We start from the raw sequence: 13,440 nt of genomic DNA, 5'->3' as shown, positions 1-13,440 counted from the left end.
AGACCAGGCTGGCCTCGAACTCAGAAATCCACCTGCCTCTGCCTCCCGAGTGCTGGGATTAAAGGCGTGCGCCACCACGCCCGGCTACTAAATAAATCTTAAATTTTTTTTTTTCTGAAGGGACCCTGTTATAGCTGTCTCGCATGAGGCTATGTCAGTTCCTGGCAAATACAGAAGTGGATGCTCACAGTCATCTATAAGATGGAACACAGGGTCCCCAATGGAGAAGCTAGAGAAAGTACCCAAGGAGCTTGAAGGGGTCTGCAACCCTATAGGTGGAATAACAATATGAACTAACCAGTACCCCCCAGAGCTTGTGTCTCTAGCTGCATATGTAGCAGAAGATGGCCTACTCTGCCATCATTGGGAAGAGAGGACCCTTGGTCTAGCAAACTTTATATGCCCCAGTACAGGGGAATGCCAGAGCCAAGAAACGGGAGTGGGTGGGTAGGGGAGCAGGGCGGAGGGAGGGTATTGAGAACTTTCGGGATAGCATTTGAAATGTATATAAAGAAAATATCTAATAATAATAATAAAAGCATGTGTTTTAAATATCCAGACTGACTGGAGTGTGAAGATCCTCAGGTCAGCACTCTCGCACCTCCCAGGAGGCGGCTCCTCCACAGGCCCCGCCCCGGGCGCCAGGGTCCCGCCCCCGCTCTCCATAGTTACGGCGCCCCTGAGGTGGCGGCCATCTTGGCGGTGGAGCGATGAGCGGGTCGAACCCGAAGGCTGCGACTGCGGGTTCGCAGGCTGGGCCCGGCGGGCTGGTGGCTGGCAAGGAGGAGAAGAAGAAGGCGGGCGGCGGCGTCCTGAACCGGCTCAAGGCGCGGCGCCAGGGGCCCCCACACACGCCCGACGACGGCCCCGGGGCCGCCGTCACGGAGCAGGAGCTGCTCGCCCTGGACACGATCCGCCCCGAGCACGTCCTACGCCTCAACCGGGTCACCGAGAGTGAGTGGCGAGCGGGCGGGCGGGCGGGCGGGCGAGCCGCGCCCTCCCTGGGCACCGGGCCTGGCAGCGCTCGGCGGGCAGGGCCGGGTCGGGTGCTGGCGACGCCGGGGTCTGCTCGGGCCGTGCTGCTGAGGGCCCCGCTTCCCAGACCCGGCGAGCGTCTCTGGGCCTGGTCCGACCGACCCTGCCCACGGCGGGACCCCTGTACCTGCGACCCCAGCCCTTAGCCGGGTTCCTGCCCATCCATCCTGCTGATCTAACCAACCCCAGCTTCCCGCAGCCAGATAGAGCCCCTACCTGCGGACCCCGGCTCCTGACAGCCCCTTCCCCGCTCGACCTTTGCTTTCGGTCCCCTCTGGGGTCGGGGACCCTTTGTGTCCAGGTAGCTTGTGCTTCCGTCAAACACGTGGCTGTTGCGTTCCTTGCAGACTTAAACTTGGTTGCATTTTTTTTTTTCACATCCCCCTCCCCCCCAAGAAAAAGTTTAAAAGTTTGAGCGTTTGTAGAAACCGATACGGGGATCTTCTTGCTCTTGAAAAAAATTTTTCTAGTGAATTTACAGTTGGTCAGGGTTTCAGGAGTACGATTTTTTACATCTTTTAAGTCTTTTTTGACTGGTGTAAGGGATGGTGGGAAGAGAGCCGTGTCTGCTCTCTGATGATCTACCTCTGCCTTTTGGAAGCTGCCCAGTCCAGCCCTGACCTGACTTGACACCCTTTCCTCACCCACCCCCACCCCAGGAGTTTGCAGTCACCTGGTTAGCCTTGGCTTGCCCTCTTCACCTCCCTGCCCTGGAGACTTCTAACCCTGCTTCCCTGAAGGATGTCAGAGTGTCCGCTGGATTGCTTCACTGGGGCCCCCGGGGCTGTGAGGTGTAGTTCAGGTTGCTCATGGAAATGGAGTTTGAGGGAAAGTGGCTATTAACTGGCTCAGCCTGTGCAAAAGGAAGCCTCCATCTCCTAAAATAGTTTCAATTTGATTTGGGATGTTTGGTGACCCAGTTTCCGAACACTGTTTGGGGTGGGGACACTCTTTCCTCTGCCCCAAAACAACTGTAGATAGTCATGCTCTGCCGTCCCGGAACAGTGAAAAAGCTGCTTCAGTTCTCTGTTTTCATGGGGGATTTGAAAGTATAGAAATGGCTAGTACCTGACCACTAACATCCTGTGAGCTTCACTGGTGTCTTGGATTGTCAAATGCCTGGCCCTACAGATATGCTAAGGACACTTCAGGTCTCCCCTGATGTATGTCCCTTTCCCATCTCTTCGAGTTCTTAGAGGAAGCCACAGCCAGAGCTTAGTGGCCTTTGGATTTTATCATTCTTAAGTTCTTCTGTGATGTGTTTATAAAAAGATAAAGAGGTATAGAATAGGTCCTTTGAGGGTGTAGTGAGGTATGGGGGAAGGGGATGTCTCAGCGGGCCCATGCCAAGGCATCCCTTCCCCCTGAGGGACCAGCCACACAATGGTATAGTATAGAACATAGTTTATTCAGGGCATAGGGAGGGGAGTTAAGAGGGTGGTAGAGGCAGAGAAAGGCAGAGAGAGAGAGAGAGAGAGAGAGAGAGAGAGAGAGTAAGTAAAGAAGTAGAGGCTGGCCATGGCCATGAGCACGTGGAGAGAGGTGGGAGGGAAGGGAATGGGGAAGGGGAGAGCTAGAGCAAGAGAGAAGCAAGAGAGCAAGAGAGGGAGGAGGGGGCAAGCAGCCCCTTTTATAGTGGGTCAGGCCTACCTGGCTGTTGCCAGGTAACTGTGGAGTGGCATATAGACAGAATGCTAACATTCTCTTCTATAAGTTGTTTTTTGAGCACTTCCCATAGACACCGAGCCTCTGCCACAGGCTTTTGGGGTTATAGTAGCTCTGCCATGTACCACCTCACTGGAGACCAACCTGCCTGTGGAACAGGAAGCAGCCGACACAGCAGAGCAAGCTAAGGTGGTGCAGAGGGGCTGGGAGAGATGCTGTGGGGACCAGCAGCCCAGGCAGCGGCAGCTTTGTGACTTGGTTTGACTAGGGTTCCTTGGGTTGGTGGAGGCACTGCTTCGGCCTTGCTAATGTATGCATGCTTTTGTGCAGGCGGAAAAACTAAGAATGGGTTTAACCTTTTAAGTGGTTGAAGTAGGTGTTAAACCCTTGTTACATGTGATTATCCAACTGTGCGCACTGACAGTTCTGTTGCTTATTTCCTGTCCGTAGCCCTTTGGGTACAGTGAGAGTGGAGTACTCACGTCATACGCTGTACGGCTGCGAGAGCCGAGTTACTTGTAACCTGGCTTTTTCCAGAAGAGGTTGATCAGTTTTTTAATACAGTTGGCAAACAGCCCCTATATTATTTCTTAGTCAGTATGTGTTTAAATATTTTTTAAAATTTCAGGCTGGAGCCAGGCGTTGGTGGCACACACCTTTAATCCCAGCACTTGGGAGGCAGAGGCAGGTGGATTTCTGAGTTCGAGGTCAGCCTGGTCTACAAAGCGAGTTTCAGGACAGTCAGAGAAACCCTGTCTCAAAAACCAAAATAATAATAATAATAAAATAAAATAAAATAAAATTTCAGGCTGGAGACATGGGTCAGAGGTTAAGAGCACTGCTCTTCCTGAGGACCCAGGTTCACTTCCCAGAACCTGTCTATACCAGCAGCTATGATAGCTCACAGCTGTCCGTAACTGCAGTTCCAGGGCATCCAACACCCTCAGATAGACACATGTGTAGGCAAAACACCATTGTACATGAAATACAAGTAAACAAGTTATAAACAAGTTTAAGGAAAAAAAAACTAAAACAAACAAACAAAAAACCCCAACTATGTCATACAGTGATTGTGCACACCTTTAATCCTAGCACTTAGGAGGCAGAGGCAGGTGGAGCTCTGTGAGTTGAGACCAGCCTGGTCTGACAGGGCTACACACAGGGAAGCCTTATCTTCAGTAACAACAACAACAAAAATTATTCTTTGTCAATTCGATACATATGTAATGTTATCTCTGAACTAGCTCTCTGTCCTTTCGCCCTTTCTTCCTAATTTTGATAATACAAGAGGATGTTTGGGGCCTGCGGAGGTGGCTTAATGGTTAAGAGCACTGGCTGCTCTCCCAGAGGACCTGGGTTCAATTCCCAGCATCACATGGTGGCTCATAACTGTCGTAGGGGATGTGGCCTCCTCTTCTGGCCTCCTTGCAGACAGTGTACCCGTGTGATAGAGGCAGACATGCACATTGGGGTGCTTTGAATAAGACTCCCCCATGGGCTCATATATTTAAAAGTTTGGTCACCAGGGGTGGAACTATTTGAAAGGATTGGGTGGTGTGGCCTTGTTGGAGGGAGTGTGTGGCTGGGGTTGGCTTGGAGATTTCCAACAGTTCACAGAAGGCAGCATGTGACTCTCAGCTGTTGCACTGGCGCAGTGATTCTCAACCTGTGGGTCAAGACTCCTTTGGGGGTGTGTGTATCTAATGACCCTTTCAAAGGGATCACCTAAGGCCACCAGAAAGCAGGTATTTACATTATGATTCATAACAGTAGCAGAGATACAGTAATGGAGTAGCAAAAACAATATTTTGGTTAGGGTCAGCAGGCCATGAGGACTGTGTTAAAGGTCCTTTAACCTTAGGAAGGGAAGGACCACCACTCTACCTCTGTGTGCTGCCATGTTCTCTCTCAGCCATAATAGGCAGGCTAGCCCTCTGAAACTAACCCATCTCCCAGTTAATACTTTCCTAAGGGTTGCCTTGGTCGTGGTGTCTCTTCACTGCAGTAGAACTGTGACTAAGACATGCATAACATAAAATTAGTGTTAAATAAATTTTAAAGAAAACATTTGGGCCTTGAGAGATGGCTTATTGGTTGAGAGCACTGGCTGCTCTTTCAGGGGACTTGGTTTAGTTCCAGCTCCCAAATGGCATCTACAACCAACAGTAATTGACACGGAGGACCTGACTCCCTTCTGACCTCTTCAGACACTGCATGAGTGTGGTGCTCACATGCAGGCAAAGCACCCATACATATGAAGTAAATAAACCTTAAAAACAACAAGGGGGCCGGGCATGGTGGCGCACGCCTTTAATCCCAGCACTCGGGAGGCAGAGGCAGGCGGATTTCTGAGTTCGAGGCCAGCCTGGTCTACAGAGTGAGTTCCAGGATAGCCAGGACTACACAGAGAAACCCTGTCTCGAAAAACCAAAAAAAAAAAAAAAAAAAAAAAAACAACAAGGGGGTGTTTGGGGAACATTTTCAGTGAATTGCATAGAAGAGCACATTTGTTTAAAGCCAGTGAATGAAATAGAGGGTGACTCTGGAGGATTACTTAATGACACTGGTCTCTCCCTTTCAGACTACCTGTGTAAACCAGAAGACAATGTCTACAGTATCGACTTTACCCGCTTCAAGATTCGAGATCTGGAGACGGGGACAGTTCTCTTTGAGATTGCCAAGCCGTGCATCTCAGGTGGGCCTGGGTATTGTGGTCACAAGCTGGGGAAGAAAGGACCTTGGGAAGCCCAGAGTTTGTGGGACACCAGTGTGTGCCACTTTTATGATCACTTCCTGTCAGCTTGCCTGCCAGTTGCATACCAGTTTAGGACTTTATTAAAAGGCTGGTGTGTGACTGTGTGTGTGTGTGTGTGTGTGTGTGTGTTTGAGTGTACCAGGTGGAGGCCAGGGGACAATTTTGTGGAGTTGGTTCTCTGTTTCTAGAAGAGTATGTGGCAGGTACCTCTGTGCACTGAGCTATCTCACTGGCCGGGTTCTTACACTTGATCTTAGCCAAAGGCCGAGAAGCGATACTGGCTGGGTTCTTATGTAGCCCATGCTGGCCCAGAACTTGCCATGTAGCTGAGGATGTCCCTGAGCTATGACATGCGCCTTCTACCATGTGCTACAGGTACAGTCACCGCAGCCAGCACAGGAAGTTGACATTTCTTGTGTTGTGACACCGTCCAGGCTCCTTAGTGAATTGCCTTATGTCATCTTGTCCCTGTGAGTGGCTCAGTCACTTTTTACTGAGAGGGAGCTGAGCCCCAGAATTCCCACGGGACCATCCCCTAAGCCCCTGTGCTTGTTCAGTGCTGCACGCTGTCTGTAGTGTCTACTGACCCCGCTGCAGCTGGACTGAACTGTAGGAAGAAATCGTGCCCTGCCCGCCCTGAGCCCTTGCCTTGGGCGGCAAGGCAGTGTCCCCAACTGCTTGCTGTCTGTAAGCAGTGCTTTCGGTTTCTTTCCAAGCCCTGCTTTAATGGTTTGTCTTTTTTGTTTTGTTTGTTTCCAAAGATTTAAAAACAAAAACAAAACCAAAAAACCCAAAACTGTGTGTGCCCCAGTGTGTCCCTCCGGGGTTTGTGCAATGAGTACAGTAGCCGCTAGAGGCCAGAAGAGGGTGTTGGATCCCTCGGCTGCCTGACAGTCCTCTGTAAGAACACTAAGTGTTCCAGCCCCATGGTCTGCCTGTTTCTCTGTCGGTCTCTTTTCTTTCTAAGTAAAAGATTATTCTTGGGCTGGAGAGATGTCTCAGCGGTTAAGAGCACTGACTGCTCTTCCAGAGGTCCTGAGTTCAAATCCCAGCAGCCACATGGTGGCTCACAACCATCTGTAATGTGATCTAATGCCCTCTTCTGGAGTGTCTGAAGACAGCTACAGTGCACTCACATACATAAAATAAAAATAAATAAATCTTTAAAAAAAAAAAAGAAAGATTATTCTTAAGTGTACGACAGACTCCGTGAGAACATTTCTGTGACTCTATGTGACAAAGATGAGCCTGGGGACTCTGACCATCTACCCTCTGATACAAGGAGAACTGATTCTTTTTTTTTTTTTTTTGGTTTTTCGAGACAGGGTTTCTCTGTGTAGCCCTGGCTGTCCTGGCACTCACTTTGTAGACCAGGCTGGCCTCGAACTCAGAAATCCGCCTGCCTCTGCCTCCCGAGTGCTGGGACTAAAGGCGTGCGCCACCACGCCCGGCGAGAACTGATTCTTTTACCTCCCTCTGTTTGCTTGATTTTCTCATTTGGAGACAATCGCGTGTGGCTCGAGCTAGCCTCACGTTTGCTGTGTAAGCGGAGCTGCAGGGAGCTTCTGGGCTGGTGTAAGTTTTATTGTAGTTATGTGAGTATGGGGTGCATGTGTGCCTGCGTGCTGGGGCAGAAAGGAGGTGGGGATAGCTTGTGGGTATTGGTTCTCTCCTCCCTGTGTGTGGGTAATGAGGAGGGAGCTCCGGTCTCTGACGACCTTTACAGGGTAGCCATCCACGGGCCTTTCAACTGGGATCTCTAATGAAACTTACTCTTTTTTTAAAATTATTTATTCATTTTTATTTTATGTGAATTGGTGTTTTCCCTGCATGTATGTCTGAGTGAGTGTATTGAGTCTCCTGGACCTGGAGTTACAGACAGTTGTGAGCTGCCATGTGGGTGGTGGGAATTGAACCCAGGTCCACCGGAAGAACAGCCGGTGTTCCTAAGCACTGAGCCATCTTTCCAGCCCCTAATAAAACTTAATTTGCAAAGTTCTTCTCATTGGATCTGTGGCTCAGAATGAGGCAGCGATTCTTTGAGAAGGGAGGTATTAGCATCTCAGAGAAATAAAAGGCAGTTCCGAGCTGCGGCTCTCTCATGAACGGAGCACTTAAATGGCTTAAAACACTAAAACACACAGGCAGACTTGCTAGGAAAGTGTTAGCCCAATTTGATCACCAGCCTGGCTCAGCGGGCCTTGTGTTTCCCCTGTCATCTTCTGGCCCTGTTCAAGGCACAGAAGCCTCCAGAAAGGCTGTAGGTGTGTGGTCTTCATCCCTCCTAGTCCGTGAGCGCTTGCTCACACCAGAGTGCCCTCCTGTATGGGTTGCTCTGATGGGCTTGAATCACATCAGTGGATTTGGGCCCTTACCCTGTAGGTAGAAGCCCCAAACCAGGCCAGCGCGCCAGTACCCCTGGGACATCACAGGCAGAGATGCTGGGTGCTCAGATGTGTAGAGAATTCCCCTCCACGTTCAATACTGTGACCATTGTAGATCTTTTATGTGGAATCAGCAGTAAGCTGGACCAGGGGATGGCACGGAGCACATGCCAGTCCACGTGCTGGTTCCAGGTGGTCAGAGAAGTGGGTCAGGGTGGCCTGCAGTAGACACGAGCGTCCTGTGTTTGGTCAGTCAGGGTCGTTATTGGAAATCAGACGGTGCTCCCAGGATGCCTCTTTCATGCTCAGCCCTCTCTGACCTCCCATCCTGCTTAGAGTTTGGTGCTCTGATTCAGTCAGCATGGGCTTTGCTGTGGGATCAGAGTCACACAAGTCATAGCCTGTGTTCAGCCTGTGTCTTATTATTTCACCCCAGGACATGCCCATCCCCCCAAATCATATAAGGCAAATCGCATAATGTTTTAACTTTGGTCAGCTGGACCTGCATTCAGAACTTTGCTCAATCCCTTACCTGTTTGGGAACTTTGGGCTTGGGCATGACTTAGCATTTTGAACTTCAGTGCCCTCCTCTGTGAAACCATCTGTGAAATCAGAAGGAGCGGCTCCTCCCTACGGGGCTGCCTGAAGCCTGGTACAGCCTGTTGCCAGTCTGTGCCCAGGAAGCAGGGCTGTAGGGTTGTAACTAGTGTGATCTGTCAGTCGGTGGTGTGCTGTGTGGGTTCGTGGGTGCTCACGGCTCAGCTCTGTGCTCTTGCAGACCAAGACCAGGATGCGGAGGAGGAGAGCGTCGACGTGGATATCAGTGTGGGCCGTTTCGTTCGGTATCAGTTCACACCGGCGTTTCTCCGCCTCCGGACTGTTGGCGCCACGTGAGTGCTATTATTTTTCTGAGGGCAGAACATTTGGCTTATCGTAGGGAAGAATGTGCTCTGTGGGGCTGAGGCTGGCGGTGAGGAGATGAAGAATCTCAGAGAGATTGTCTTACAGGGTAGAGTTCACTGTGGGTGACAGGCCGGTGACAGGCTTCCGGATGATCGAGCGGCATTACTTCCGGGAGCGGCTGCTGAAGACCTTTGACTTTGATTTCGGCTTCTGCATCCCTAGCAGCAGAAACACGTGTGAGCACATCTACGAGTTCCCGCAGCTCTCCGAGGACGTCAGTACGTACGCACGTGCACACACACACACACACACACACACACACACACCTACCTCCGTGCCTCCCTCCCTCTCTCTGAGCTAGATTCTGACCACCACCTGCTCCAGTGGCCTCACTCTGCACAAGAGCGAAGTGTGGCTTGCTGTGTGTCAGGTCATGTGACCTCAGATTCCTGTCTTCTGTCTCTGAGGACCCAGGCTGAGTCACTAAGGCCTCTCACTGTCGCACACAGCCCCACTTCGCCCTGCTTACTGCAGTATGGCGTGTGTTCTCTCAGTCTCAGGTCCCTGACGATTGCATGCTCTGGAGTGGGTGCTCCACTCTTGTGACAGCAGCACCCACGTGGGGTGCCTGCGAGCTGTCCTGACAGTATCTCATTCTGGCCGAGCTGACCTGGAGGTGCAGATGCTTGCAGGGTTAGATCAACTGGTGAAAGCAAACCGTCCAAGGGTGTGGAGTTGAGTTGGAGTGTAAACTGTATTGCTGTGGCCCGGCTGAGCACAGAGAACTGAGCATGGCTGACACTTCTTACACCTGAGATGCCTTTCCCTGTGGCTGGGAGATGGCCCTGGGCTCTTAAATCAGAGCTAAGCAGAGGGAACTGGAATTGTATTCACCTTCTTCCAGTGTGGAAAGGGGAGGGTGAGGGCTTAGACAGACAGCCAGAAGTTCCCTAGGCAAATGGGCCTCTCTAGAGAGTGGCTTCCCCTCTGTTCCTCTGACTGGGCACCTAAGGTTCTTTTGGCTTGCAGGCCAATAGCAGTAGGAGGATGGAGATGTGGGGAAGAGCGTGGTTCTTCTCCCAGAGGACCTGGGCTCCATTCCCAGTCCCTACACCGGAGCTGCTCACAGGGCTTTAACCTCACTTCTGGCCTCTGAGAGTAGCACACATGTAGTGTACAGATATCTACAGGCAGCCAAAAAACAAAACAAAACAAAACAAAAACCTTGTACACATAAAATAAGTAATTTTTAAAAAATTAACAAGTGAGTTGGTTATGGTGGTGCCCCCTGGCTCTTGGGAAGCAGAAGCCAGCAAATCTCTGAGTTCAAAGCCAGCCAGAGGGGTACAGTGAGATCCTTTCTTCACAAACCAGACAACCCAAAGAGGCAGGTACAGAGGCGCATCATGCTACTCTGGGTTTCTACTGGAATATCCAGAGGTCGCAGCAGGCCAAAAGCAGGGCTCACTGCTGGGCTGGCCAGGAGCATGGAGGAAAGAAGTGGGCGTGACTGAGGAGAAGTTTGTTTCCTAGGAAACCGCAAGACAGATGAGGCTAGGGATGACTAAAGAGTTGATTGCATCCTGGTGTAGAACTGGACGTCACGGTCCATCTGGTGCCCTCCAGGCTCCCTGGATTCTTTTGCAGTCAAGCTTTGCAGTGCGCTGCTCTGTCTTTGGAGGGCTGCCGAGTGGCTTCTGCCTGGCTGTGGGGCAGACTCACAGAGTTTGCTCTTTCCTCACAGTTCGTCTGATGATTGAAAATCCCTATGAGACGCGCTCTGACAGCTTCTACTTTGTTGACAACAAGCTGGTGATGCACAACAAGGCGGACTATGCCTATAACGGAGGCCAGTAACCGCTGCGGGAGTGGACAGGGAGGTCCTCTGCCGCCACCATGAGCACCGAGCAGGAATCGCAGCTGCCGCCCGTCAACACCCACCTCGAACCTGGTCCAGGAAGCTGCAGCTGGTGGGGTTTTGTGCTCCAAGGAAGTGCCAGCCAGCAGTTTCTCTTCCCAGTGTTTGTTCCCTGCCCCCTAGGTCACAGAGGTATTATAGTGAAGTAAAAGATTAGGGTAAGGTTCCCGGGATCCAGATAAAAGATTATTTCTCTATAGTCTTAGCTGTGCACTGCTTATCCCGACAAGCCTGACTGTCCAGGCACAGCTTTGTCCGCCAGAAGGCTTGTGCTGGGCTGGGCTACAGGTTCCCAGCCCCTGCAGGTTCCTGGGTGCTTTGGGCAGCGGAGAGCAGCTCACTTCTCTCTCATCCCGTGCCATTGGCACAGTCTGTCCTTGCCTATGCAGTTAGGCCAACTGGAAGAAACTTGAAGAGTGACTGGGGTAGGCAGAGCCCGGGCTAAGCCACTGGGTTGGGAGGTAGCACCAGAGTCAAAGATAAGGTTTTGAGGAGGCTTCTTACTGCCTTTGAGAAGCCACAGCCAGGCCTAGGAGGGACCACGGTCTCAGCCTGGTGGCACCTTCTGTTCTTGCTCTAGAAACCATGAGCCTCCCTCCTGCTCCCCTGGCTATGACTTTTACCATGTCCTGCCGTGGCCCTGGGCAGTTCTGTTCACAGAACATGGTGTCTCTCTTGAGTTTAGTGTGCACTCTGTGCTTTGCGCTCTTCCTTCTCAGACTTCTTTGGGGATTTTTACAACGTCAGTATTTAGAACCCAGGATGCTGATAGATTGTGATAGGACTGGTTGGCTCCCAGGCTAATGTGGCTCGTGGGAGAGGCACAGTTGGGGCTTTAGAGAGAGCTGACTCTGTATCCAGAGAGCCTGGAAGAGAGGCTCTGGGTGGGGATTGCCTCTAGAGCAATCTGATGTTGAGGAGTGCTTTCCTGTCTGTTTGCCTTTCTGCTGAAGTCACATGGTCCTGCCCCAGACTGCTGCATGTGTGAGTGTTTGGGAAGGGCAGCATAGGCTGAGGTTGTCTGTCAGAGCAGTCCTTAGATGTGCCTCAGGGGTCCTCAGATCCCCACTGACTGACTCCCACCTCTCTGGCTCCCTAGGTTGTCCCTGTGGGCAGTTCTAGGATGCTGTGGCTGGGGTTCATTTGTCATTGAATGAAGTGCTGGAAGGGCGGGTGTACATGAAGTGTCTCTGAGGCACCGTGTTACCTGTAATGTCACCTGTGATGAGACCAGGGCCCCAGAGTACTTGAGAGAAAGGATGTGCTTTGGCCAGTGTCGCTGTTGTCTTCTAGGGTGTTAGTGGTCCTGGGTTTGGACCCATGCCCTGTACCGGGCCAGCACCTGACAGTGCTGTGATGCTGTGCTCCGGGGGCTTCGGGACGGGGAAGCCTAGTTATCCTTCATGCTGCACTGCATTTACCCACTGAGATAGATGGGGGGCCCAGGTGCCCTATGGTGGGCACCTCCTGACCATTCCAGTGGATCTCAGAACTGGAGTCCATTCCAACTCTAGGTGCCTTAAGTGTGGCTCTGCCCCATGTGCTGCTGGGAGCTGCGGGGCCAATCTCCCTCACCTGCATACAGACATGAGTGTCTCTCTGCCTTTCCTCACGTGGCTCGTCTGGTGAGCTTTCCATGCTCTTGACAAGCCTCACAGTGTTTGCTGTATTCCAGAGTCTGGGAAGTGTTTGGTACCCGGTGTATCAGTAAATACTGCCTAGCGTGTGCTTCCGAGAGCTGCGTGGTCTTAGCTCAGTAGCACGCACCCTGGGACGCTCCTGTTTTCTGGCACGCTGTCTCCTGCCTGTCATGCTGGCTTTGCTTGGAGAGCCCTCATGGAGGAGCTGGCCACACTACTGGCTGGAGAAGGGCTGCATCCCCTTTCCCTTCAGCCTGTTCTCAGAGCACACTGAGGCCGGGTGCTCAGTCATCCTGGTAGGATGGAGCAGTCTTTAGCTTCTGAAGGGCCAGTGGTCCGTGTCTGGCTGCTTAGGGAAGCAGCTTGCTGCTTGCTAGAGAGTTTGAAATTCCAACCTTTGTGCCTGACTTGTGTAAACTGGAAGTCATACTTTGTAAATAACGGAACAAGCAGAAGCCGAGTCAGAAGTCAAACTGTCCAAGAACACCAGTGGCTACAGTGGCTTCCTGTGATGCACCGGAAGAGGGAATCAGTGCTTGCTTGGGGGTCAGGCATGCCCCATGCCCAGAACAGTAATCTGAGAGGATGGCAGCCCCTGGGGACCTCGTCCCCACCTTGGGCTGAACCCTTCCTGGTATGAGGCAAAGTTCTGCTCCATCTCCATCCTTGCCCCATGTTAGGGGCTGAGCTGCCCTTCTAAACCGTAAAAACAGGAATAAAGACGGCCAGTACTTGGGCTGACATAAGCTCTTATCTCAGGTTAGCCCATCGCTGGCTCATAGGAGCCTTCTGAAGCTTCTCCTGGCCCCGGGCATCTGATTTCCAGTCCTTAGGGACAGCATTTTGCCATGTCTAGGGTGGGCCATAGACTCAGATTCTGAAAACATCCACATTCCATGTCCAAAGCACCATAGCCACAGGGAGTCTGGACGAGGTGGGCGCATTCTTGTTCGTGAGGGATCATGGCCTTTACGATGCTGTCACTCAAGTTGTGAAAGTCCATTTTCCCTGTAAATCTATTTTTCACAGAAATAGGAAACATCTCTGTCCTTAAAATCCTCAGTCCAAAACAAATCAGGTGATTCTATTTGTATAAGATTATTTTACCACAAGAAACAGTAATAAAGATTTTTCACAATA

At 51.5% G+C, this 13,440-nt stretch overlaps 1 protein-coding gene across 1 annotated transcript; it reads left to right on the top strand.

Annotated features, from left to right (window-relative positions):
* The first annotated feature begins 645 nt into the window (after positions 1-645).
* Unc119b (unc-119 lipid binding chaperone B) lies at positions 646-13,440 on the top strand. Its single transcript, XM_021163600.1, has 5 exons — positions 646-954; positions 5,282-5,395; positions 8,618-8,729; positions 8,848-9,020; positions 10,487-13,440. Exons 1-5 carry the CDS (start codon positions 711-713, stop codon positions 10,597-10,599), a joined length of 756 nt encoding a protein of 251 aa, XP_021019259.1. The 5' UTR covers positions 646-710; the 3' UTR covers positions 10,600-13,440.

This window comes from Mus caroli, chromosome 5 (genome assembly GCF_900094665.2).
Source record: "Mus caroli chromosome 5, CAROLI_EIJ_v1.1, whole genome shotgun sequence".
NCBI lineage: Eukaryota > Metazoa > Chordata > Mammalia > Rodentia > Muridae > Mus > Mus caroli.
This window is presented reverse-complemented; position numbering and strand designations above follow the sequence as displayed.